Raw genomic sequence first — 27,880 nt, forward strand, 5'->3', positions numbered from 1 at the left:
TTAATCGCATTTATACCCCGCCCTTCTCCTAGTGGACTCAGGGCGGCTTACAGCCAGTTTAAAACAGAATAACAATACAATATACAAATTTAAAATGTGGTTAAAATAAAATATTAATATAGGCCTTTCTTTTATTTTAAAATTATTTAAAAACCAAATTTAAAATACCCCTTAGGCCAGTCCTGCCAGCTGAAATAACTCAAAGTGTCAAATTTACTTAATTCTCTTTTCTCCTCCTATTTTCCCCACAACAATCCTACGAGGTGGATTGGACTGAGAGAGATAGAGGGACTGGCCCCAAATCATCCAGCTGGGGTTTTTTCATGCTTAAGGCAGCACTAGAATTCACAGTCTCCTGGTAATTGGCCCAAAGTCATCCAGGCAGCTCTCATTCCTAAGGCGGGACTAGAACTCACAGTCTCCAGGTGATAGATCCAAAGTCACCCAGCCAGTTTTCATGCTTAAAGCAGGACTAGAAATCACAGTCTCCTGGTTTCTAGCCTACTGCCTTAACTCCTAGACCAGGGGTGGGCAATTATGGCTCCTTTACGACCGGTGGTCTTCAATTCCCAGAATCCCTGAGCCAGCCAAGCTGGCTCAGGAATTCTGGGAGTTGAAGTCTACAGCCTTGCCTGGGTCGCACTGAGTGAAGAGGAATTATCTTGGGCTGCATATAAAATACATAATATAGTTAATGTATATAGATAACACACTTCCTAAATGTTTAAATATTTTTATTATATTATTAGTTCTTCAGGACTGCATGTGGCCCATGGGCCGCAGGTTGGACACACCTGGTATAAACCTTAGTAGGACCAAAGTATCAACATTTTTATACCTATTTTGAGATTCACCTGAAGGGCGTAAAACTCTTACTCACCTGGCTATGTTTAAAACAGCTGGAACAGAGTGTAAGTCAGGACAAACCAGTCCAGCAGTTTGTGACCTGGCCGGTTTTAGAACCCACCAATCATCCATATCAAATTTCTCAGCACATTTTCTGGTGTCCTCAGCTTGCCTAGCTTGTTGTCAAGCAATTGAGATGTTCTCGTTGTTAATTCTGGCACAATGCCTTTTTCTCCAGGCTTCAGAGTTGGGGATGACATCTGCCTTCTACAAGTACATCCTGACAACCATGGTTAGTATCTTGACCAAGCTGAGCTTGTGAACAGAATCTGATCCCATTTTTGACTCCTCAAAAGAGCTAGGATTCATGGTTTCTATGCAGAAGAGTCCTGGCTGGTCTGGTCTCATTATTAAGTACGCTATTCTTAACATTCGTCCTGTTTGCCATCGTTCGCTCCCTAGAGACTAAAATGGAAGATCTGTAACTTGAGCTGGCCACGAACAAGGAGTGTATATCGGAGGTGGTGACCCTTTGAGAGCTGTATGCAACGAAATTTCATTTTGATGTATGCCGATTGGTGTACTTTCAAAGTGGCAATAAAATTATTATTATTCTTACATTTGGCTAAGACTAGCCCTGATTCCAGGTTCAACAACAGCCCTTTTTCATTCCGTGGCTAAGAATTGCCATGGTTTAGCAAAGCTTCCATTGCTTAATTCAGAGCTTCTCAACCCTGGCAGCTTTTAAGACATGTGGACTTCAACTCCCAGAATTCCCCAGCCAGCCTGCAACTTTAAGATGCTAAAGGTTGAGAAACACTGACTTAGGTGACAGCTCCCACAATTCCTGGCCAGTACAATGAACAAACCAGAATGCTGGGAATTGTTACCCCAATCCATCTGGAGCAGAGTTTCTCAATCACGGCCACTTTAAGATATCAGGACCTCAACTCCCAGAATTCTGCATGCTGGCTGGGGAATTCTGGGAGCTGAAGTCGACACGTCTTAAAGCTACCAAGGTTTACGCTAACACTGGCTTAATGTAAAAAAAAAAAAAAAAAGCTAGGTAGCTACAGCAGTATATCTTCCCTCTTCAAACTTCAATATCAGACTGCTTCCTATGGGGTAGGGTCTCTTAAAAAAAAATCTGGATTGATGCTTATTTTTCACCGCTTCCTCAATATTAAAGAGAGTGCATTGCCCATATTAAATTTCAAGAGTATAAAGGTTGTACCTCCTAGCACAGTGGTTCTCAATCTTTTTAATGCTGCGACCCCAACCGGTTGTACGACGAGGACTAAACCTTTCTAGATAGGGAAGCAGCCCTGTAAGTCGAGGACTAAACCGGTCGTAAGTCAAGGACTACCCAACTGGTCATAAGTCGAGGACTTTCCCTGCCCGGGAGCGCCGCACATGCGTGGTTCCGCCCCCTGCACCGGCCAAGGCGTAGCTGGCAAGTGGCAGAGACGGAGCAGGCCGACCACCAGCTGGCCCAGCCCAAGGGAGGTAAGGCACCCGCCAGAAAAGGGGAAAAAAATGGCAGACAAAAAAAATGGCAGACAAAAAAAATGGCGGACAGCCTTGCTTGGCGACCCCCGTGAAATGGTCAATTGACCCCAAATGGGGTCCCGACCCACAGGTTGAGAACCACTGTCCTAGCAACTCCTTAAAGCAGCTGCCTCTTTTTCTAGACTCTTCCCACGAAAAGACACAGCTGCTTTAAGGAGTTGCAGACTGACGCTCTGTTCGTGCCCTGTGTGTTCCTAAGCATCTTTGGGAATTGCATCTGAAGGGCTGCGTGGCTCTACTTAGCATTGCAAAACGACAACTCTAAAAGGTTTCCAAGACTCATTGCTTCAGGGCAGTGTGTCAGAGGAGAATGTATAAGCTCCGGGCGGCTTGCAGTTAAGGCTGTTAAGCAGACTGGAACAACCAGCCTGAATTATAACGTGTGGTCAAAACACAGGTGCCTGGTGCAGTGTAGGAGGGATGCTGTACTGCTTAAATAACCCTAATTTATTTAAATAAAACCTGATTTCCAATCTAATCAGCAAAACAGAGAAATGTAAATTCCTTTTATATATCTATATCCAGGGCTTTTTTTGTCATAGAATGCCCAGAATGGAGTTCCGACACCATTTTTGGGATGGAACCTTGTAGGGTAGGCAAGGCGGGTTGTATGACGTATGTGAGTTCCGGCACCTTTTTTTTTTTTTTTTTACAAAAAAATCTCTCTCTCTCTCTCTCTCTCTCTCTCTCTCTCGATATAGATATAGATAGATAGATAGATAGATAGATAGAGATAGAGATAGAGATAGAGATAGAGATAGAGATAGAGATAGAGATAGATAGATAGATAGATAGATAGATAGATAGATAGATAGATAGATAGATAGATAGATAGATAGATAGATAGATAGATAGAGACAGACTATATATATCTAGATATAGATATAGATATATAGATGTAGGTCTTTGGATATTCGGGTTTTCTCCCACGTAAAATTGGAAGTGTCTTGGCGACGTTTCGACGAAGTCACATTCGTCATCTTCAGGCTGGTGTCTTCAGCTTCATGCTTCTACAAACACCCGCGAAAACCTCAGAAAACAGATATATAGATATAGATATATAGATATAGTCTGTGTTTATTCTTTTTCTCCCCTAGATATCTCAGATTTGTGCGCCTTTTCCAAAGACAGCTTAAAAAAAAACCCTGAGAACCAAAATACGACCATGTCATCTTTTAGATTTATCTTATATATGTTACATTTCAGGGGTAGGGGTTGGCTTTTTAAATCTGCATCGAAAGATAGCAATAGTCTGTTAATAGAATTCAGTTACATTTATGACTTTATACAGTTGCATTAATTTATGTCTCTCTCTCTCTCTCTTTATGTATGTGTCTAGCATGTGTTTCTCAACCTTGACAACTTGAAGATGTGTGGATTTCAACTCCCAGAATTCTGGGAGTTGAAGTCCACACATCTTCAAGTTGTCAAGGTTGAGAAACACTGGATTAATTTTATGTTTGGAAAGACAGTTAATGCTTTTTGATGAGTAGATGAGTGTTACAGATTAATAAACCACGCTATCCCTTCCTTGCAGTGTCTTTATAGCTGATTGGATCCTCTTTTTCTGTTTGAGATGCAGAGAGGGTCAAAGCTAAAAATGATGCCGCCGAAATGTCAGACTTTAATCCCCCCCAATGCTTTATGATGACATCATCGTTGTGTGGACTAAATTAACAGGCAGCAAATATGACCCATCGTGACAGTTCAACAGTGATTATTACTCTGATGGGGGATCCATCCTCCAGAAAGGCGGGTGGGCAGGTTGAAGAAACGTGTGGGAGGCTGACAGAAGCTATGCCTGATTTAATTTAGGCTTATATTTAAATCCAATTGCTGTTAAATTAAATATATATCTATTTTAATTACTCCCACACTTAAAGAATGGATCTTGGGTTTTACATCTCCTTAAGTCTGGAGAAAGCATGTCATTTATATATAACATGACCCCCTCTCCTTTGTGGCAGCCCCTCAAATACTGGAACACTGCTATCGTGTCTCCCCTGTTTCTTCTTTTCTTTAGACTAGCCCAGGGGTAGGCAACCTTGGCCCCTTCATGACTCCTGGACTTCAACTCCCAGAATTCCTGAGCCAGCCATGCTGAGGGGAAAGGGAGAGGTTTCCAAGCTGAGCCATGCTGGCTCAGGAATTCTGGGAGTTGAAGTCCACGAGTCATAAAAGAGCCAAGGTTGCCTACCCCTGGACTAGCCAAACCCAAGTCCTGCAGCCGTTCTTCATATGTTTTAGCCTCCAGGCCTTTGGTCATCTTAGTTGCTCTTCTCTGATTTTTTTTCCAAACTCTCAACATCTGTTTTGTAGTATGGTTCCTATAGTAACGTTCCTATATTCCCTCGAATGCCTATGTGGTCAGGATGTGTCGGTCTGAGACACTTCCACTTGCCAGGTGATAAATCATAGATGAGTTAAATTTGATATCAAGACGGGATGCCATTGAGGTAATGTAAAATCAGAGTCTTCCATTTGTTCTGATTACATCTTCACCAGATTTCTTAGCCACTGATGGATGTGTTTTTCAGGTGAGGGGGGACACTGATTTATCTTTATTTTAGGCAATTTATCTCCCTCTCACCCTGGAGGGATGCCAAATACTTTATTGGCTTGATTGTTTTACAATCATTTTGCCTTTGTGATCCTTCCTTCCTTCCTGGAGCGATCCCAAGGAATCAGGGACCATGAAATAAACATACTGCCACGTTGGGATCAGAATTTCTGTTCTGTTCTGTTCTGTTCATACAATCTTCTTTGCCATAGTTGTTAAGTGAATCATGCAGGCGTTAAGCGAATCTGGCTTCCCGCGTTGACTTTGCTGGTCAGAGGCCAGCTGGGATGATCACAAATGGCAATCACATGACCCCTGGGATGCTGCAACCATTGTGCATACATAGCAGTTGCCAAGCAGCCGAATTTTGATCACGGAACAGTGGGGATGCTGAAAGAGTCATAAGTGTGAGGACTAGTCGTAATCCACGTTTTTCAGGGTTCACTTTTTTTGAATGGTCTCTAAACGAAGAGATGTAAGTCGAGGATTATGTGTAATGGCATCATAGCACTGATTTCTACATTGTCTTCCATGTTTCTCCTTGGAAGTCTCTCCTAGAGCATTTTCCCAGGCTGATCTCCGTTGACTTTTCAAATGTATGTTAAAGAGGAAGGGCCCACTAACACCTTCACAATCCTTCCAGGACTTCCCAATCTTGCACTTGGATGGAATTGTGGATGAACATTCCAACATCCTGGGCTTCTCCATGTTCAACACCAGCCACCCTTTCTACCTGGAATTTGTCCGTAGCCTCAACATGTCATGGCGGGAGAACTGTGAACTCAATCTTTATCCAGGACCGGCGGTAAGTGTGACAATCCAGCAGGGGGAAGGAGAGAGGACAATACGGGTGCATGAGTGGGAAAGATTTTCTAGCTAAATAAGGACCGGGGGATTTGAAAAGACGGCACATCTCTTCTTACAAAGGGCGCTACAGAATAGCAACCACTGAGTCATAATAACCTTTGGGTTCCTCTACATCAGGGGTCCTCAAACTTGGCCACTTTAAGATTTGTGGACTTCAGCTCCCAGAATCCTGGGAGTTGAAATCCACAAGTCTTAAATTGGCCAAGTTTGAGGATCCCTGCTCTACATCAAGGTTCTCCAAACCTGGCAACTTTAAGACTTGTGGACTTCAACTTCCTCATCTTCAACAACCAGTTGAGGAATTCTGTGAGTTGAAATCCACAAGTCTTAAAAGTTGCCAAGTTTGGAAACTCCTACATATTTGGCATGTTTGGGGAGGGTAAATGAATATCCATCATCCTTCTCTTTGGAGAATTATGACCGTCAGAAGCTTTAGAAAGGAATGTCTGCAGATCTGTGATGGGTTTGTCAGCTATTGTCATTTGCTGGTGACAAGAACCCACTTTTCTAAATGTCTGTTTGGGAGCCTAAGCTCAATTCTATACAAAAGACAATGGGATCGTTAGCCTCAACCTTCCCTGACTCTGTTTTCAATTTCTTCCTATATGGAAATCAATTGAGCCTCTAATATTATTAAATAAACTTGGCAGGCAATTAAAAGGCCTGTAAAAAAGTCACCTTGGTCCGAAGTTAGAGTTAGCTTTTCTCAGTCCCTTATATGTCATAATTTCTAGCTCATTAAGAGGAAGAGGAAGAAAAACAAAGTCTTCTTAATTTCTAAAACAATGACTGTTGTCTTGAAGATGGAAATTAATATGACATTGTAAATAAGCAAGGGTTTGTTTGCACAGCTATTCATTGGACGAGATTTCCCCACCTTATGCTTTTCAGATATCTTTGATAGGTGTTCATTTTTGACATTGGCTGAAATTCTGAGTTGGAAATTGTTTTAACTTCTGAAGAATGTTGGGTTGAAGACAAATGAAGTTAGGAATCTATGTAGTTGGGAATCTATGTCTTTTTGATGGACTTCAGCTGTCCTCAACATAACAGCTGAAGGAAGGATGTTGGGTTGAGGAAGAGTGGATTGTTGGGTTGAGAAACAAAAGATGTTGGGTTGAGGAAGAGTGGATTGTTGGGTTGAGAAACAAAAGATACTGGGTTGAGAAAAGATGGATTATTGAGTTAAGGAACAATGATGTTGGGTTGAGGAAGGATGGGTTGAGGAATAAAGGATGTTGGGTTGAAGAACACAGCTGAGGTCAGCCAGGAAGACATATTCTTAACTGCCTAGATTCCTAACTGCTTCTAACTAAAATTATTTCTGTTCAGCTGAGCTTCAGGATAAACACTCCTCCACTGTTGACTTTGAGAAATTGTTCAAGATCGGGTTGACTTCATCCTGGTGGAGCACATCCACGCTTACTATCTGACTCACCCAACCCACCTCTGCAGCTGCACAGATGTTTTAGTGTGGTAGCCAAAGCAAGAATAGCTTTGGAAGAACAGGGTAGCAAGGAGGTGCCACTGTCTGTGCCCCTCCCCCTGCCGAATGCCATAATTAGCAGCAGCCAAATTATTTTTGTTCCCCTCCAGCTATCAGCAGCCCTCATGTTTGACGCAGTACATGTGGTTGTGAGTGCCGTGCGGGAATTGAACCGTAGCCAGGAGATTGGGGTTAAGCCCCTGGCTTGCACATCAGCTAACATCTGGCAACATGGAACCAGTCTGATGAACTATCTGCGCATGGTGAGACACTGCTGCTCCTAGCGCGACAGTTCCCTCCTCCCTTTTTGAAAAAGCAAAACAAAACATGGAAATATGTGACATGATTGTGTAAGCGTTGATGTCTGTCTTGTTCGATTTGCCCAAACAAAGGTCAGATGTTCTCAGCTGGAGCAAATACGCCAATTGCTCGCAGGTCCCCTAAGAGAAATGTGACCACTGACTTTGCTGCCCTTGCAACAATGAATGGCAAATTTATTCAACGAAGTGGATGTGCACAATTCGGTCACCCAGAGATAAAACTATCCAAATTTAGCATTTTGGGTGAATCTAGCTGCCGATTGTGTTAATTATATTGTCCAAACATGACAATACAGTTGTATTGGCAAGAGGGGGAAAAAAACCCTCTAAGACTATTTTACTACCAGATTTCTGTGGCACAATTTAGGACAGGGGTCTCCAAACTTGACCCCTTTAAGACTTGTGGACTTCAGCTCCCAGAATTCTTCAGCCATCCATTCCTCAGTGAATTTCCTAGGTCAAATTTCCTAGGTCACTGGCTAGGACATGGCCATTTTAAGACGTGTGGACTTCGACTCCCAGAATTCCTCAGCCAGCCAGACTATCGCATGTCCTAGGTCAGTGGTCTCCGAACATGGGCACTTTAAGACTTGTGGACTGGCTGAGGAATTCTGGGAGTTGAAGTCCACAAGTCTGAAAGTGCCCATGTTTGAAGAACACTGATCTAGGACAGGGGTAGGCAACCTTGGCTCTTTTATGACTTGTGGACTTCAACTCCCAGAATTCCTGAGCCAGCATGAGGGAACTATGGCCCCCTCATGACTTGTGGACTTCAACTCCCAGAATTCCTGAGCCAGCATGGCTCAGCATGGAAACCTCTCCCTTTCCCTCATGGCTGGCTCAGGAATTCTGGGAGTTGAAGTCCACGAGTCATAAAAGAGCCAAGGTTGCCTACCCCTGTCCTAGGCCTGTATTTCTTAACCTTGGCCACTCGGAGATGGGTGGACTTCAACTCCCAGAATTCCTGAGCCAGCATGGAAACCTCTCCCTTTCCCCTCAGCATGGCTGGCTCAGGAATTCTGGGAGTTGAAGTCCACGAGTCACAAAAGAGCCAAGGTTGCCTACCCCTGCCCTAGGACACGGGATAGTCCCTTTCCTTATTTGGGAGATGAAAGGATCCAGAGTTCTTCCTCCTCAAGCTAATTATAACTTGTGAACCAGTTTGGGCCCTGCCTCACTCCCATTCTCCTGTGTTCTTCTCTCTGTCTTCTTCGATTTGCACCCCATTCCTCTGTCTCTCCATCCCTGGCTAGGTAGAGTATGACGGGCTGACGGGACACGTGGAATTCAACAGCAAGGGTCAAAGAACGAATTATACCCTGAGAATTCTGGAAAAAGGTCGACACGGACACCGGGAGGTAAGACGATTAGAGCTTGAGCTTAGGGCGATCTGTTTTTGCAAAGGAGATCACAGGTAGTCCTCGACTTAAGAACCATTCGTTTTGTGACTGTTCAAAGTCACAACGGCACTGACCAAACTGATTGTAAGGGCCCACCTCAGCTAACCACCCAAGAAAGCAGAACTCTTGAAACAGGCATTGTCCCAAAAGGAAGCTTTTATTAGGGGGCAGTGACAGTAAGGAAGTCAAGGCAAGATCTGGGGAAAACCCCGTGCAAACAGTGTAATTAAGCTAACAATAGTCCTCCTCCCACCAAAGTCATAATGTCCATTTGAAATCCAGCCAATCCACAGGTGGCACAATGAGCAGGTAACTGGCGCAGTTGGCACGCATAATAATAATAATAATAATAATAATAATAATAATAATAATAATAATAATAATAATAATAATAATAATAATAATAATAATAAGTAGTAGTAGTAGTAGTAGTAGTAGTAGTAGTAGTAGTAGTACCTTGGAAGTCATCTAGTCCAACCCCCTGGACCATTGGCTGTCCAGTCTCTTAAAAACGTCCAATGTTGGAGCATTCACCACTTCTGGAGGCAGGTTGTTCCACTGGTTAATTGTTCTAACTGTCAGGAAGTTTCTCCTTAGTTCTAGGTTGCTTCTCTCTCTGATTAGTTTTCATCCGTTGCTTCTCGTCCTGCCTTCAGGCGCTTTGGAGAATAGCCTGACTCCCTCTTCTTTGGGGCAGCCCCTGAGAGACTGGAACACTGCTATCATGTCCCCCCTCGTCCTTCTCTTCATTAAATTAGACATATCCAATTCCAGCAGCCGTTCCTTGTATGTTTTAGCCTCCAGTCCCCTGATCATCTTTGTTGCTCTTCTCTGTACTCTTTCTAGGGTCTCAACATCTCAAGGTCTTCTCCAGCTTTCGTTTCTCTGTAACTCTCTCCCCATAAGGGAGACACATTCCTTTCTCAAGTGGACAGAGGTGGAAGAAGGAAAGCAGAAAGCGGAAGTCACCCCAAGCGAAAGCACAACCCCCCCCCCAGTTAAATGGCAGGCCCCAAAGCAAAGCACAAGAATATATATATGAAAGGGAGACAATAAGGATTTGGGGACCTGACAGTGATCACCATGTTTCACATTTATGACTGTTGCAGCATCCCCAGGGTCAGGTGATCAAAATTCGGATGCTTGGCAACCGGCTCAGATTTATGATGGTTGTAGCGTCCCGGGGTCACGTGATCCCCTTTTGTGACCTTGTGACAAGCCAAGTCAATGGAGAAGCCAGGTTCACTTAGCAACTGGGTTACACACTTAACAACTGCAGTGATTTACTTTCTGTCCACAGCTATGGCAAGAAAGGTCGTAAAATGGGGCCAGAGTCAGTGCTGGGTTTGATTGTGGTCATACATCCAAGACTATCTGTACGCAGGATAAATCTAGCAAGAATCTATAACTCTGGCTTCTGTCTCAACAGATTGGGGTGTGGTACTCGAACAAAACGCTTGCAATGAACGCCACAACGTTGGATATCAATGCCTCAGAGAGCCTTGCCAACAAGACCCTGGTGGTCACCACCATCTTGGTAAGTGCCCTCCTTGCCTTACTCTTTAATGATATTTCTCCATCTTTTTAAAAGCAGGGTTTAAATAGTTGTGTAGATCAGAGGTCCACAACCTTTTGGGCACCAGGGACCGGTTCCTTGGAGAGAGGTTTTTTTTGCGGACTGGAGGATGTATGTTTTTGTGTGCTGCCTGCATCCCACGGGTGGGCCTTTGCTTGTTTGTGTGGACCGGTTGCTGGCATGCTGCGGCCCGGTACTGGTCCACAGACTGGGGGTTGGGGACCCCTGGTGTAGATGACTCAGTGAAAGTCAACCAAGCATGCGAAGGATAACTGGGCCCCTGGAGATGTAAACACAAAGGAGTTTTAGCTTGTTTAATTTTTCAGGTGGGAAAATGAGGCTCCCACAGCAAAAAAATGTGTCTGTTCTCTTTAGTTCTCTCCTTGATTAATTTCCATCTGTTGCTTCCGCTCCTGCTTTGGAAAATAGATTGATCCCCTCTTCTTTATGGCAACCCCTGAGATATTGGAACGCTGCTATCCTGTCACCCCTGGTCCTTCTTTTCATTAAACTAGACATACCCAATTCCTGCAACCGTTCTTCGTTTATGTTTTAGCCTCCAGCCCCCTAAACATCTTTGTTGTTCTTCTCGGCACTCTTTCTAGAGCCTCAACATCTTTTTTTACATCGTGGCATACTTCATATTTATATAGTGAAGACTTTCTCCAAATAGTTTGCACTAGTTCTTCACTTCCAAAGAAATCGTTGAAACGGCTGCTTGAAATGGTCAAACTCTTCCGGCTCATCTTAGGTTAAAAATGAGATGGTGGTTGTGATGGGCAAACAATAATTAATGTCTGGCATGCGCTTCCCAACAATGGACTGATGGCAAGCATGCTTCAGTTGAGGAGGGGAAAAAAAAAAAGAATCAGGCAAATTAGTGAAGAGCCGTGATTGCGACTGTGATTTTCATGCACAAAAGAGGTGCGGGTCCTTCTGCATAGGAGTGGGCACAGAGAAACAAAAGGCGCAGATTGTTGGGTTGTTATGATGTGGAGGGGTGCGGCCGATTCCTCTAAAACATTCATCAGAATATTGAGGACAGAATAGAGGCAGAGACTGGGCGCTCTTGAACTAATTTCAGAAGTGTTGTGTAAATGGTCAGGACAGATTTATTGGGGGGGGAAACATGGCTCCTTCCTCTAGTCGGCTGATGAATGGGAAGGGAAAGAGAGAAATAGAGGAAGAGAAAGAGGGAAGGGCTGTGAAAAAGGAATAGTAACCCTATCCACTGTCTGCTGCAACTCTTCTCCTTAGATAACTTCAGCGAGTCAGTTTGGCCTAGTCTAGTGCAAGGGTAGGCAACCTTGGCTCTTTTATGATTCCTGGACTTCAACTCCCAGAATTCCTGAGCCAGCATGGGGGAACTATGGCCCCCTCATGACTCGTGGACTTCAACTCCCAGAATTCCTGAGCCAGCATGGGGGAACTATGGCCCCCTCATGACTCGTGGACTTCAACTCCCAGAATTCCTGAGCCAGCATGGGGAAAAATTTGGCCCCTTCATGACTCGTGGACTTCAACTCCCAGAATTCCTGAGCCAGCATGGCTCAGCTTGGAAACCTCTCCCTTTCCCCTCAGCACGGCTGGCTCAGGAATTCTGGGAGTTGAAGTCCACGAGTCATAAAAGAGCCAAGGCTGCCTGCCCCTGGCCTAGCGATTAAGGTGCTGGGCTATAAACCAGGAGACAGTGAATTCTAGTCCTGCCTTAGACATGAAAGGTGGCTGGGGGACTTGGGGCCAATCAGCAGCAGACTCTGAGTTCTAGTGTCGCCTTATCCATGAAAGCCAACTGGGTGACTTTGGGCCAGTCTCCTACTCTCAACCCAACCACCTCACTGGGTTGTTTTTGTGGGGGGAAAATAGGAAGAAGGAGGAATATTACGTATGTGTCAAGAGGGAAAATTGGGCAGCTACGTGCCTCTCTGTTTTCGTCTTGCCATTAGAGTAAGGGGATGGGTAGGTGTTGCTTTTGAATGGGTTAGTTAGAGAAACGAAACCTCTCCAGTTCTACGGAAGCTTGCAGAGAGTCTGCAGCATGGAAACCGTTCAAGGACATTCTAGCAGGTGTGAAGAAGATAGCAGACGGTTCCCATAACAAAGATAAGATGTTTACATGAGCTATATAGACATCTGGGGTGGGTTGTCCCCACTCCGCTCCCTGCCCCGTCCCCACCCCGCCTGCCCGCAGGGCCACTCACCACCTCCAGGGCCCGCCGCAGATTGCCCTGGCAGTCCAGCAATGCCATGGCGGCCACACCCTCTGCCTGCGCCCCGCAGCATCAACTGTACGCGATGGGGTGTGAGGGCAGAGTCTTGTCTACGCTGCCTGGCTGCATGTCCTTGTCTGTGCTGCTCCGTGTGGGCCACGCTGGGGCGCGACTCTCCTCCAGGGGGGCTGCTGGTAAGGAGGGGGGCACGGGGAGAGACAAGACTAGGGCAATGGCACGTGTGCCCACAGAGAGGGCTCCGAGTGCCCCCTCTGGCACGCGTGCCATAGGTTCGCCACCACTGTTATATGCTAAGGTCTGATGCCTTGGGACTTTAGAATTAGTTTTACCTCGCCTTGACCAGGCCATGTATTCAATAAACAGCTTTTCAGAAACAAAAATAATCCTGGACTTTTATTGGGATACTTGAGGTGGAAGTTGATTTGGGTTTGAGGTTCTCCTGTCAAAAATACGTCAGATCTGGAGGACAGTTGCCTGTTATCTACTAGCTCAAAGGTCTCTTTAAGACTTGTGGACTTCAACTCCCAGAATTCCCCAGCCAGTGCATGCTACCTCATATTATATCCTGGCTTTCACTCTTAACAGGAGAACCCGTACGTGATGCGTCGGCCAAACTTCCAGGAACTGTCTGGTGCCGCCCAGTACGAAGGCTTCTGCGTGGACATGCTTCACGAGCTTGCCGACATCCTTAAGTTCCGTTTCCAGATCAAACTGGTGGAAGATGGACTTTATGGGGCGCCTGAACCTAATGGATCTTGGACTGGCATGGTGGGAGAACTCATCAACAGGGTAGGGCTGTTAGGGAAAGCCCACCCACCCCCACCCTCCTTTTTTTTTCCCCCTACAAAAATTCCCACTAAGCAGACAGTCCTTAACTGTAAAATTGTATGTGGAAAGCAAGTTGCTTTTAGGAACGAGAATCTTACTCAAAGCTGAAGGATGAAGGTTGGGGGCAGATCAATGCATGCCAGTTTGGTGCATCAGCAGCTAAGTGGATCTGGCCATTCTGCATGGCTATTCAATTCTGTTTTTTTCAGAAAAATGTGAGCTTAATGGTGCTTTTCCCCCCCTATCCCTCACAAACGTCAGCTCCGTGCAGCAGCAGAAAAAACGATAAATAAGCAGACAGATCTGATAACAGCTCCCTGCAGGCAGAAAGCTATTTGCTAGCAACCTTGGCTAGGATATTTTCTCCGTGATGCTTCTTCTGGCGGAGCTGATGCCGGCTTGTTTGTGCTTTTTCTCTTCTCGCAAAAGAGAGTAACAAAAACGGCATCTCTGCTTCGAGGATCTGAATGGGTTGAACATTTGTTTGTGTGTGCATTTAGCCTGCACCGAAAGGCTGTCTATAAAATGACTCACTATTACTCAGTAGTAGGCGAACCAGATCTGGACTCATTTGGATAACTACAAGAAAGCAGCCAAGGGATATATGTATTTTTTTCTGCATCTCTCTGTCACTTTTCTAGTGGTTTTTGAGATTTCTGCAGGCAAGATCTGATGGTTGCAGTTAAAATAATCAAATTACAGATAAACCTCAACTTGCAACTATTCGTTGGGTGACTGTTCAGATTACAACGGCACTGTAAAAAGCGACTTAAGACTGTTTATCACACTTACAACTGTTGCAGCAATCCCAAGGGTCACATGATCAAAATTCAAGAGGCTCAGCAACTGATTCGTATTTATGACAATCGCAGTGTCCTGGGGTCAAGGATCCTCTTTTGCAACCTACAAGTCAATGGGGAAACCACTTTACAACCGTGTTACTAACTTAACAATAGCAGTGGTTCACTTAAGAACTGTGGCATAAAGGTCATAAAAATAGGGCAAAACGTGCTTCACTTAGCAACAGAAACTTTGGGCTCAATTGAGGACTACCTGTATTAATTGATATGGGTAGTTCTTGACTTACGACTGCAATTCCAGTTCTAAGTCATGGTTGTTAAGCAGGTCATCCCATGCCTGATTTTAGGACCTTTTTTTTTGCAATGGTCATTAAGCAAACATGGCGTCGTAAAGTGAGTGCCTCAGTCGTTAAGCGCCCACTGTTCGCTATGGGACTTTTTTTTTTTACATAAACGCCCATTTACAGCACAAAATGGTGGATTCCAGCAAAAACATTGTCCATCACGATTGACCCCCATTCCCTTTGAAGAATATAGGCAGTCCTCGATTTACGACCACAATTGAGCCCAACATTTCTGCTGCTAAGCGAAGCAGTTGTTAAGTGAGCTTTGTCCCATTTCACGACCTGTCTTGCCCCCGTTGTTAAGTGAATCCCTGCCATTGTTAGTAACGCGGGTTGTTAAGTAAGTCCGGCTTCCCCATTGATTTAGCTAGTCCAGGAGGTCACAAAAGGGGATCATGAGACACTGCAGCCGTCATAACTACGAGTCAGTTGCCAAGCCTCTGAATTTTGATCACGTGACCCTGAGGACGATGCAACGGCTGTCAGTCTGAAAAACTAAGTCGTAAGTCAGTTTTTTTCAGGGCTGTTGTAACTTTGGATGGTCACTAAATGAACTGTCGTAAGTCGAGGACTAGCTTTTGTCTTTGCTTGGGTTCCAGCCAGCCAATGAAAATGTAGACGGTCTCTGTGTCTTGTGAGACAATTAACGTTTCCTGTGCTTTGACCTTCAGAAAGCCGATCTGGCGGTGGCTGCCTTCACCATCACTGCCGAACGGGAGAAGGTCATTGACTTCTCCAAGCCCTTCATGACCTTGGGAATCAGCATCTTGTACCGTGTACACATGGTAGGTACAACTCCGCCTTCAAGTGGAGGGAAGAAGAGTGGGGGATTATCTGACGATCGGGGAGAGCGCTGTGGGGATCACTCACCCCACGCCTTAACGCAGACATGTCAAACACAAGGCCCGGGGGCCGGACGTGGCCCGCGAAGTGGTTTCATGTGGCCCGTGAAGCCATCCTGGAAACAGTGAGGGAACGGCCCCTGCTGCCTTGGCCCTGGTCCAGGCCGGCCGGGAGCCAATGTACAATTTTGTGGTGGCCATCTATGCTGAAACTCATTCAGTCTTAGCTCCACAAGGCCGTCTGGAACCAGCAAGGAACCAGCCCCTGCCGCGTCAGCCCCCTGGGGAGGTGTCACCCTTTGTGAGGAATGAAGAAATGCACCATCGCCTGGAAGTGGCCAGCAAATGGCCCTCGCCTACTTCACATATCCAGCTTGATGGGCTCCGGCGGAGGGGTTTCAGCAGGCTGTAAGGCTCCTCCAGTGGACCATGCCTTGGCACTTGCCCCGGTCCCACCCCCTTCTGCCAGAGACCCTCAGATCTGTCCCACTCCTGCCCAGGCCCCCACAGGCACCCTTGACGCGAACGATGTAGAGCTGGCCACGCCCACACAGTAGGCCACACCCACTCCATCCACAGCCACCCAGTAGGCCGCCCACCCTGGCCACACACCCCCGCCCCCCCAAGGGCAACCGCAATGCTGATGCGGCCCTCAATGAAATTGAGTTTGACACCCCTGCCTTAACGTCAGTTCCATTGAGTCAACACGTGGCGACAAAATGGCACCTATTAAACATAATCAAGTGTCTGAGTAACGAAACTGTCAAGTGTCTGAGTAACGAAACACTTAAAAGGACTTTCAGGCATGTTTTCTCCTAAAAGCATTTATTAAGGTTACAATACGTCAGCACAGCATGGTGGAATGCTTAGGTCTGCTTCTCTTCCATTACGCATAACATTCCAAACATTTTCCACTCCCTTATTGTAGGGTCATGATTCACATCTTCCAATCAACTTGGAAGATGTGATTTACTTCCAGTTTCTTTCTCCCAGGCTATCCTTATGCTCCTCCCTCTTCCCCAGTTGCTGGTTTAACTATATATATACCAGACAGTTCTGCACATTGTCAAAGCAAGAATATACAGTATTTGCAGCGTTGACAAATGCTATATTTAAGGCGGGAAGTCCCTCAACTTGGAAACTTCCAACTGTATGGACCTCAACTCCTAGAATTCCCCAGTCAGCCTGGAATTCTGAAACTTAAGTCCACCCATAGAGAGCCAGTTTGGTGCAGGGACTAAGGACGCTGGATTAGAAAACCAAAGCAGCGGGAGTTCTAGTCCTGCCTTGGACACCAAGTTAACCGGGTGAGTTTGGGCCAGCGGAAGAAGGCAATTGCAAATCATTTCCAAAACAAATCTCAAAACAGTGCCAGGACTTGTCTTATTTAGTTGACAGGGGTCAAGAATGATTTGGAGGTATATAGACACAGAGACAGAGCGAGAGACATCCACACATCTAGAAGTTGATAAGTTTGTGGAAAAACTAATTTAATGCAATTCACTCTTTGGAACTATGCTTGTTATTAGGAAATTCAGAAATACTTCAGTGAACTTCTAATCTTTTTTTTTTATTTTTTAATAGGGACGCAAACCGGGTTATTTCTCCTTCCTTGACCCGTTCTCCCCAGCTGTTTGGCTTTTCATGCTTCTTGCCTATCTGGCAGTCAGCTGTGTCCTCTTTCTAGCTGCTCGGTAAGTACTCCCTATGAACGGTCACTAAACAAACTGTTGTAAGTGGAGGACCAGCTGTATCGAATTTGCAACAGGTTTGGAAAAATCACCATCGTTTTATCTGCCACCTTCCTTGAAATATTTAATGTGTAGGGCAGGGGTAGGCAATCTTGGCTCTTTCATGACTCGTGGACTTCAACTCCCAGAATTCCTGAGCCAGCATGGCTCAGCATGGAAACCTCTCCCTTTTCCCTCAGCGCGGCTGGCTCAGGAATTCTGGGAGTTGAAGTCCACAGGTCATAAAGTTGCCATAGTTCCCACCCTGTCCTGAGGGATGAGGTTAGGACAGGGGTGGGCAACCTTGGGCTCTTTTATGACTCGTGGACTTCAACTCCCAGAATTCCTGAGCCAGCATGGTTCAGCTTGGAAACCTCTCCCTTTCTCCTCAGCATGGCTGGCTCAGGAATTCTGGGAGTTGAAGTCCACGAGTCATAAAAGAGCCAAGGTTGCCCACCCCTGGTCTAGGAGATGGTGATGGTTGTTTTTCCCCTCTCTGGAACACAGTCTCCTCTTATAAACACATCATGCCAGCACCTAAGACGAGGACTACCGTGTAAATCAGTGTCAGTCGTCCTTCTCGGGAGGACCTGATCTTTCACGCCTGACCGCTGAAAGTAACAAGGCTAGAAGAGCCATTTTGCAGAAGGAAGGAGGGCGGCGTATAAATGTAATAAATAAATAAGGAAAAAAGTGAGCTGTGTTTCTTCCTTCCGCAGGCTGAGCCCTTACGAATGGTACAACCCTCATCCTTGTCTCCGGGAGCGTCACAACATCCTGGAAAACCAGTACACGCTGGGCAACAGCCTCTGGTTCCCAGTCGGGGGCTTCATGCAACAAGGATCTGAAATCATGCCACGAGCGCTTTCCACCCGTTGCGTCAGCGGGGTCTGGTAAGCAGCTGTGCGACTTAACAACCGAGCCGTCTGAAGGAGAGAAATTGTGCAGAACACAACTTACCAAAAAAGACAGCATGGGGTACAGATAGCCCTTGAGTCACGACCAAGATTGAGCCCAACTTTTCTGTGGCTAAGTGAGACATTTGTTGAGGGAGTTTGGCCCCGTTTTACGACGTTTCCTTTTTTTTTTTTTTTTGCCACGGTGGCTAAGTGAATCATTGCGATTGTTAAGTCAGTCGCACGGTTGTTAAGTGAAGCCGGCTTCCCACGCTGACTTTGCTTGTCAGACGGTCGCCAAAGGGGATCACGTGATCCCGGGACACTGCGACTGTTATCAATAAGAGTCAGTTGCCAAGCGTCTGAATTGATCACGTGACCCTAGGGGACACTGCAACAGTCGTCAGTGTGAAAAAACGGTCATAAGTCGCCTTTTTTTCAGCGCTGTTGTAACTTTGAACGGTCACTAAACAAAGTGTTGTAAGGGGAGGAGCAGCTGTGTCGAATTTGCAACAGGTTTGGAAAAATCACCATCGTTTTATCTGCCATCTTCCTTGAAATATTTAATATGTAGGACAGGGGTGGAGAACCTTGGTTCTTTTAGGACTTGTGGACTTCAACTCCCAGAATTCCTGAGCCAGCCAGCCAGCATGCATGCTTGCTCAGGAATTCTGGGAGTTGAAGTCCACAAGTCCTAAAAGAGCCAAGGTTCCCCACCCCTGGTCTAGGGGACGGTGGTGGTTGTTTTCCCCCACTCTGGAACACAGTCTCCTCTTAAACACATCATGCCAGCACCTACAGATTTCAGCGATTTTAAAGGAATACTAATGAGCTTTGCAATCCTTAATTGGTGGCTTAATTGGCACTAAAACTTTAGTTGATTAATCAGTGGGGAACATTTTTAATTGCTGAGAACAACACTTCATCTGTGGGATTGTACATTAAGGGCATATTGGTTTTGACATGATGCAATAGGCAATAATTTTTTTTAAAAAAAATGATGAATTCTCTTTATTGGAGTGCCAAGTTGCTGCGTCTTTCCTTCAAAAACCTGAGTAACATTTATTGACTTATAATTAAGTTTTTAACGGCGTCCAACTTTGAATTGTCAGTTAAGAGCAGATTGCAGATAGTCCTCGACATACGACCACAATTGAACCTGAGCTTTCCGTCGCTAAGCGAGACATTTGCTATGTGCGTTTTGTCCCATTTTAGGACCTTTCTTGCCACAGTTGTTAAATGAGTCGTTGCAGTTAAGTTAGGAACACAATTGTTAAGGGAGTCTGCCTTGCCCCGTTGACTTTGATTGTCAGAAGTTGGCAAAAGAGGGTCACATGACCCCGGGACACTGCGACCGTCATAAATGTGAGTCAGTTGCCAAGCCGCCCTGAGTCCTACGGGAGAAGGGCGGGATATAAATCCAAATATAAATAAATAAATAAAAAAAAGCATCTGAATTTTGATCATGGGGAGGCTGCAATGGTCGTAAGTGTGAAAAACGGTCATGAGTCATTTTTTTTCAGTGCCGTTGTCGAGGATTATCTGTACTGCTTAAGAAAGTGTCGGCTTCACCGCGAATTTATTATTGTTTTATATCTCTAGCTTTTTTCAATGCAGGTAGTCCTCTCTTAATGACCGCAGTTGACCCCAGAATTTCCACTGTAAGTCATTGCAGTCATTAATCAGGTCACATGTGACGCAACTTGATTTAATTATTGTTTTTACAAGGGTCATAAAACTAGCCACTGGTTGTTAAGCAAACCATGTAGTCATTGAGCGAATCACTTAGTCCCATGCTGGCTGGGGAATTCTGGGAGTTGAAGTCCAGATATCTTCAAGTTGCTAAGGCTGACAAACACAGCTGTATTAGAAGTGCCTTTTTCACTGTCTCAGGAAGCCTTAGGACAGGGGTACCCAACCTCTGGGCTGTGGCCTGTTTGAAACCGATCCACACAAGTGATGGACGAGCACGCCAGCATGCACAGCTCCCCTTGTGCGAGCAGTAGGCACATACGCTCACCGTTGGCGCAAATGGAGCTGCGCATGTGAGCACACTCGCCCGCTATTTGTGCAGATCCATCCCCTCTCCTCCACCGCCGCCACCGGACTGCAAAGCCGGAAAGCTTTCAGAACTGCCGTCTTAGGAGACACATCGAAAGAGTTGTCTTGCCAAGACTTGTACCCATTAAGTAAAAGTTGAACGTTGAAATGTAGAGATTTGTCCTTGTCTCTCTAAAAAAAAAATCAAACTGGGCTTCCTTGTTGCTGTTGCGAAGGTGGGCCTTCACTCTGATCATCATCTCTTCCTACACGGCCAACCTTGCTGCCTTTCTCACCGTGCAGCGCATGGAGGTGCCTATAGAATCGGCGGATGACTTGGCTGACCAAACCAACATCGAATACGGCACCATCCATGCCGGTTCCACCATGACCTTTTTCCAGGTGAGTGTTGTTTTCTCTTTTCCTTGTACAACTGGGCTGCTGAGGGCCCTCTGCTCCAAACCCTTGCGATCGTAGGCGATGGAGGCTACCGGGCGGTTGAGCACGGTGGAGTTTTTATCGTTTCCCTGAAGAAGTGAAAAAGTGATGTTGATTCATAGTTCTCCATTGTCGGCACGTGTTAGTTCTGAAGGCCACCGTTGTACACCCCTGTAGTGTTTTGATGAGGGCATTGTTTTCTGCTTGATTGTTTGTCTGGTGTTAACTCCTTCTTATCTGGGTGTAGGCTGCTAGAGAGGGTGCGTTCTGCTCTTTTTTGTTTCTTTGCTTTTTTTATTGTCTCTTTCGAATGGTGTGCAGATGTGGTGTATCTCTATGTGTCTGTTGATGGCTGATTTGTCTGAATGACGAGTTTCCAGGAATTCCCTAGTGTTTTGGGGATTTTGCTTGGTCTAGGAAGCTCACACTTTCCCAGCTGAAATAATGATTGAATCTGTCTATTGATCAGTCTACTAGGATCTCTTCTCTTCTCTTCTCTTCTCTTCTCTTCTCTTCTCTTCTCCTCTCCTCTCCTCTCCTCTCCTCTCCTCTCCTCTTCCCAACCCTCTCCTCCCCTCCCCACCCCACCCCTTGATCTCCTTCCTTCGAACTTCCTTCCTTCCTTCCTCCCTCCCTCCCTCCCTCCCTCCCTCCCTCCTTCCTTCCTTCCTTCCTTCCTTCCTTCCTTCCTTTCTTCCTTCCTTCCTTCCTTCCTTCCTTCCTTCCTTCGGCAACCTGTATCCATAGTAACAGCAGCCGTCTCTACTCCGAGAGACATTAGCGAAGGGAAATCAATCATCAGACAAGGTGGCAGGCCTTGATGACAGAAAAAGGAAAACCTACATCTGCTTTGCACAGATCTCTGAAAATTGGTTTTTTTATCCTGATCCAAAAAGCCCAGCTTGCTGCAGTCTGCAAGGCCACCGTTATTTTTTAACAAGGAGACCGGCTAGGCCTTGCCGTGTTTGAAAAGCTTGGCTTGTATAATTTGGGTGTTGTTGTTTTTTTTTTTAAAAAAGAGTTTCTTAAAAGCTGCCTTATTTCCCTGACTCTGCTACAACAAAAGGGTTCATAATTCTAATGATAGGCCAAAGCAAAAACAGACCAATTTGCCCGTCGTTTTGAGGGACGCCTGTTTGCTGGGGAGATAAACCGGAGGCAGGAGAAGAAATATATGCCTCGATTATAAATTCCTCGGAAAAAGTTTGCCATCGCAGTTAGTCAGCAAGTAACAAAGGGGCAGATCTTTCTACTACACCAGGGGTAGTCAACCTTGGCTCTTTTATGACTCGTGGACTTCAACTCCCAGAATTCCTGAGCCAGCTGTGCTGGCTCAGGAATTCTGGGAGTTGAAGTCCACGAGTCATAAAAGAGCTAAGGTTGACTACCCCTGTACTACACGGTGCCTGAAAACAGTCCACCTGTCACATTAAAACTCCTTATGCTCTGCTCCTCTCTCTTCCCAATCAGAATTCCCGATATCAAACCTACCAGCGCATGTGGAACTACATGCACTCAAAGCAACCGAGTGTCTTCGTCAAGAGCACGGAAGAGGGGATTGCTCGGGTGCTGAATTCGAAATATGCCTTTCTTTTGGAGAGCACGATGAACGAATATCACCGGAGGCTCAACTGTAACCTGACCCAGATTGGGGGGCTACTAGATACCAAGGGCTACGGCATCGGGATGCCCCTGGGTGAGCAACAGTAACTGGCTTGGCTTGGAGGAGGAGGAAGAAGAGGAGGGGGAGTGGGAGGGAGGACAAGGAGGAGGAGGAAGAGGAGAAAGAGAGGGAAGAGGAGGAGGAAGAGGGAAGAGGAGGAAGAGGAGGAAGAGTTAGAAAGAGGGAAGGGGGAAGAGGAGGAGGAAGAGAAGGAGAAAGAAGGAAGTGGAAGAGGAAGAGAAGAAAGAGAAGGAGGACAAGGAGGAGATGATAGAAAAAAGCTGATTGGTGTCTCAGAGTTGCCTCCTTATCCTCCTGCAGGTTCTCCATTCCGGGATGAGCTCACCCTGGCTATTCTGCAGCTTCAGGAAAACAACCGGTTGGAAATCCTGAAACGCAAATGGTGGGAAGGAAGCAAATGCCCCAAAGAGGAAGACCATCGGGCCAAAGGTCAACAAGTAGAAAATCGGGAGGGTTATGATCTGGGGTCTCTTAAGTACCAAACAACCGCTCCATAGATGATTCATCTTTTCAAACGGATGACCTTCGTGTCATTATCTCAGGGAATGGCCATATTTACTCCACCTGATCTAGGCTTGTAAGCTAAGCGGAACCCCTCTGAGGGTTACAAGCAGTCCCTGAGTTAAGAACAAGCCCTGTCCTTAAATGTGTTTTGAACTTGAATTTGTCTGTAGCGTATGAACGGGCCACCTAGTACTCAAAATGGCGGACCGTGTTCTTCCTTGAGCTGAACAAAATTGCGGAAGCCCTGCAAGATTCTTGGTGGACCTTCTTAATACGCAGCTAGTTTTCAGCGGTTCGTGAAAACACTTGTCCATAATTTGGCCCTTCTTGATCCAAGGACTGCTTGTACTTACGTGGTAGGTTTCTAGGGCAGAAGTCCCCCCCAACCCCCGGGCCATGGACCGGCACCGGTCCGCAGCGTGCCACAAACCGGTCCCACACAAACAAGCTAAGCCCCATCCGCGGGATGCAGGGAACACGTGAAATCACGGCCCCTCCAGTCCCGGGAAAAACCTCTCCATGGAACCGGTCCCTGGTGTCCGAAAAGTTAAGTTTTGGGGAAAGTGCCCTCTTGTGTCCATACAGTAGATTGCAGGCAGGAAAAGCTTGAACTGCCAAGAAATCTCTTACTTCAAAAACCTAAGGTGAAGTTTAATATGGTAGTTGCTCCTTCTCTGCAGAGAACCCTGGGAAATGTAGTTCTGTGAAGGAAAGGGTTTTGTTTTCCCAGAATGTAAACAGCAGCATCTTTTGGAGGAAGATCTGTTCATCAAACTGATCCAAAACTGTAGGTGTCCTTAGTGCTCTCTAGAGCAGTGTTTCTCAACCTTGACAATTTTAAGGCATGTGGACTTCAACTCCCAGAATTCCACAGCCAGCAAAGCAAAACACTGCTCTAGAGCTTGGTTGTTTTCTTGCAGACGTTTCATTACCCAACTAGGTAACATCATCAATGCTAGAAAGGGGTGGGGTTTCGTTCTGTTTTTATACAAGTGTCTTGCCCTGTCAGTGTTGGTGGGAGCGATCTTGACGGTTCCTTGAGTAGACTTGTTCTTTACTGTTTGATGGTTTGTCTGAGTTGGCATTTCCCCAAGGGACTGCTCATGGAACTGTCGAGAACACTGGCCAAGCACCCAAATTTTAATCACATGACTGCGAGGAAGCTGCCATAGTTATAAGTGTTAGGACTTACTAGACATAGCCAAGTTGACTGCTTGGACCAAAGGGGAAAAAAATACAATTTCTTTTGCTTCTACTTGGAAACCCCTTCTGGACTTTGTGCTTGAGGTGGAAAAAACCCGACACGTTGATTTTGGGGTTTACCCAATTTGTTGTTATAAAAATGGCTAGTTTATATTATTACGTAAAAGTAAAAAAGTTGAGGTTTGATGTTATTATCTTATTCTACTGCACCAAAGGACATCAATGCCCTTTCTTTCTTTTCCCTTCCCTTTTTCCTCCCTTATTTTCCTACTATTTTATTTGGTATATTTTTGTGTTTTATATTATAAACTAGTAAACAAAAACTAAAAAAAAAAGAAAGAAGTGAGGACTGCTCGTATGTCCCTTTGCTCGGTGCCATTGCAACTTTGAATGGTCACTAAACAAATGGCTGTAAGTCAAGGACTACTTCTCCTCCCTACCGGAGGGACGTAGGCATCCATCGCCACGTGTCTCCTAACAACTCGTACCCTTCTTTACTCCAGGGTTGGGTATGGAGAACATTGGAGGAATATTTGTGGTGCTGATCTGTGGACTCATCATTGCCGTTTTTGTGGCCGTCATGGAATTTGTGTGGGCCACACGGCGCTCAGCGGAGCACGAAGAGGTGAGTGAGGCTGGGGAGGGGCACAAGGAGAGGGGAGAGAAGGGAGGAAAGCCGAGGCTAGGAAAATGAAGGAAGCCTTGCATGCTTCTTTACAATCAGTCTGAAGTAGAGAAGGAGCTAAGCCACAAGATCTTGCCAAGCCATAAATAGAAGCGTAAAAGGAGTTGGTGTGTATCCACGACAAAGAAGGAAACAATTGGAAACGAAAGGCTGGATTTAGTAACCCAGCATAATCCCAAAAGCGCTTTTTCAAAAGGCAACTGGACTTGAAGACGTTTCGTTTCTCATCCAGGAAGCTTCTTCAGTTCTAACTGAACGGTGGAGAATGGAAGGATTTATATTCCTTGCAGTCATCTGGTCGTTAGCGCTCCTCCTGAGATTCATTCAGTCAGAACTTGATGAAGCTTCTTGGATGAGAAGCAAAACGTCCTCAAAGAAAAACTGCATCCAGTTTTGGTCACCACGATGTAAAAAAGATGTTGAGACTCTAGAAAGAGTACAGAGAAGAGCAACAAAGATGATTAGGGGACTGGAGGCTAAAACATATGAAGAACGGTTGCTGGGATTGGATATGTCTAGTTTAATGAAGAGAAGGATGAGGGGGGACATGATAGCAGTCTTCCAGTATCTCAGGGGCTGCCCCAAAGAAGAGGGAGTCAAGATATTGTCCTGAAGGCAGGACAAGAAGCAACGGATGGAAACTAAGCAAGGAGAGAAGCAACCTAGAACTAAGGAGAAACTTCCTAACAGTCAGAACAATTAACCAGTGGAACTACCTGCCTCCAGAAGCGATGAATGCTCCAACACTGGAAGTTTTTAAGAAGAGACTGGACAGCCATTTGTCTGAAATGGTATAGGGTTTCCTGCCTGAGCAGGGGGTTGGACTAGATGACCTCCAAGGTCCCTTCCAACTATATTATTATTATTAAAAAAAAACCAAGGAAGTCCCGTTGCCTATTGAAAAAGCAGCTTTGGGACAGCCCTGCAAAATATAGACCTGTGATTTTGTTGAACCCATTTTTTTGGGGGGGGGATTGTTCCAACAATTTGTGAAAAATGGGATCACAACCTCTGCCATGGGTGCAATATTACTGATCCTTCCAGAATGACACAAGTTTGAGTACAGGCAATCTTAAGAACAATAATAGCGACTGGATTTTTTATTGTTAGTGATGGAAGTTCTGGCACTTCCAATTCCCATCATTAAGCAAATCCTGAACGGTTGTGAAGAGAGGATGTCACCTAGTCTCCATTTGTGACCTGCCAGTTTCCCTATTGGCTTTGCTTGAAGGAAGCTGACCAAGAAGGTCACAAATGATGATTATGTGATCATAATCACATAATGGGGATGCTGCAAACGATATAGGTACGAGGACCCAGCTGTACGTAAGCATCACTTGCTCAGCACTGGTGTTAAGTTTGAACAGTCACTGAATGGGTGGATGTTAGGTGAGGAGCGCCTGCATTTTGTTGTAAGCTGATGCTCAGTTTACAATGGCAATTGGGACCATAATTGCCATCATTATGTGACACTACATAACTATACCGCTCAGTGACAAATTGCTCTTGTTAAACAAGAACTTTACAGATCATTAAGCAACTGTCTCCAGGGCTTCCGATTTCCTGACGGCTTCCCCAATGACTTTGCTTGTGGGAAGCTGGCAAGGAAATTGTGATTATGTGACCACGATTTGCTGCAACATAATCGTGAACCGGGCACAGAGGGCCCATATCACAATCACATGACTGTGGGGATGCTGCAACAGCTAATACTCCACGGACTGATTGTAACTACTACTCTCTCAGTACTCTTGCAGAGTTTGAATGGTGGCCCAGAATTCCCAGCGCATGAACTTTCCATCTGACTGAATGGCATAGGGCAGGGGTAGGCAACCTTGGCTCTTTTATGACTCGTGGAGTTCAACTCCCAGAATTCCTGAGCCAGCCATGCTGAGGGGAAAGGAAGAGGTTTGCAAGCTGAGCCATGCTGGCTCAGGAATTCTGGGAGTTGAAGTCCACAAGCCATAGTTCCCCCATGGCCCCCTTCATGACTGGTGGACTTCAATTCCCAGAATTCCTGAGCCAGCATGGGGAAACTATGGCCCCCTTGATGACTCGTGGACTTCAACTCCCAGAATTCCTGAGCCAGCATGGCTCAGCTTGGAAACCTCTCCCTTTCTCTTCAGCATGGCTGGCTCAGGAATTCTGGGAGTTGAAGTCCACGAGTCATAAAAGAGCCAAGGTTGCCTACCCCTGGTATAGGATCTCCTGCTGGAACAGGAGTTTGGACTATATGACCTCCAAGGTCCCTTCCGACTGTATTATCCTCTTTTATTCTGACTGTTCTCCTTTTCCCCTCCTGCAGATCTCCGTTTGTCAAGAGATGCTGAGGGAGCTACGTCACGCGGTTTCTTGCCGCAAGCCGACTCGCTCCCGACGGCGACGGCGCCATTACCCCATCCGCGGGGGCCTTTCGCTGCGATCTGTCCGGGAGATGCGCCTCAGCAACGGCAAACTCTATTCGGGGACTTTAGTGACAGAACCAGGCCCTCAGCGCCTGCTGGAAGAGCCCCCCAGGCCTTGTACCCACGTCCGCATTTGCCACGAGTGCCGGCGCATCCAGACTCTCCGGGGAGCTCCCCCGCCACCCCGGGGGCCCCCGCCGCCTGAAGAAGGCACTCCACGGAGGGGAGTCCCCCGCGAACTCAACGAGCAGGAGTGACTGCTCCCTGCCCTTGCTTTTTGGCCCCCTCCTGGTTGACCTTGCCTTCGCTCATCGGCGGAGGTGCCTCCAGTTAGAGATGTACGCTATGCGTATGCCCTGAACGAGGGACCCGAAACTGGGAGGACCCACAGAGAGCCCTACACAGGGACCCTCGCCCTTGGGGGCTGCGGAAGTTTGCAGCTCTCCTTTCAAGTGTCCTGGAGAAAGAAACCCACCTACTCGTTCCGAAATACAGGGGAGGGAGGGGTCCCTTTTTTGTGCCGCCTTCCTTACATGAGAACGAGGTACTCATCATGCCTGGTCCATTCCTCCTTCTCCCCCTCGCTCTCCGTCACCCCAATTTCACCCTCTGGGTGGATGGATCCA

At 46.2% G+C, this 27,880-nt stretch overlaps 1 protein-coding gene across 1 annotated transcript in view; it reads left to right on the forward strand.

Annotated features, from left to right (window-relative positions):
* Nucleotides 1–27,511, forward strand: part of GRIK5 (glutamate ionotropic receptor kainate type subunit 5) — a 35,640-nt gene extending 8,129 nt beyond the window's left edge. Inside the window, exons 6-19 of the mRNA XM_015821955.1 lie at nt 1,085–1,138; nt 5,619–5,780; nt 7,439–7,591; nt 8,902–9,006; nt 10,478–10,585; nt 13,441–13,644; nt 15,499–15,612; nt 17,254–17,363; nt 18,119–18,292; nt 20,572–20,737; nt 22,244–22,469; nt 22,758–22,886; nt 24,668–24,789; nt 27,155–27,511. Coding sequence (XP_015677441.1) covers nt 1,085–1,138; nt 5,619–5,780; nt 7,439–7,591; nt 8,902–9,006; nt 10,478–10,585; nt 13,441–13,644; nt 15,499–15,612; nt 17,254–17,363; nt 18,119–18,292; nt 20,572–20,737; nt 22,244–22,469; nt 22,758–22,886; nt 24,668–24,789; nt 27,155–27,511 — 2,184 coding nt within the window. The remainder of the gene's footprint in view (nt 1–1,084; nt 1,139–5,618; nt 5,781–7,438; nt 7,592–8,901; nt 9,007–10,477; nt 10,586–13,440; nt 13,645–15,498; nt 15,613–17,253; nt 17,364–18,118; nt 18,293–20,571; nt 20,738–22,243; nt 22,470–22,757; nt 22,887–24,667; nt 24,790–27,154) is intronic.
* Nucleotides 27,512–27,880: the final 369 nt, after the last annotated feature.

Source organism: Protobothrops mucrosquamatus, unplaced genomic scaffold, assembly GCF_001527695.2.
Source record: "Protobothrops mucrosquamatus isolate PMUCROS unplaced genomic scaffold, P.Mucros_1.0 scaffold1433, whole genome shotgun sequence".
NCBI classification, from domain to species: Eukaryota; Metazoa; Chordata; class Lepidosauria; order Squamata; family Viperidae; genus Protobothrops; species Protobothrops mucrosquamatus.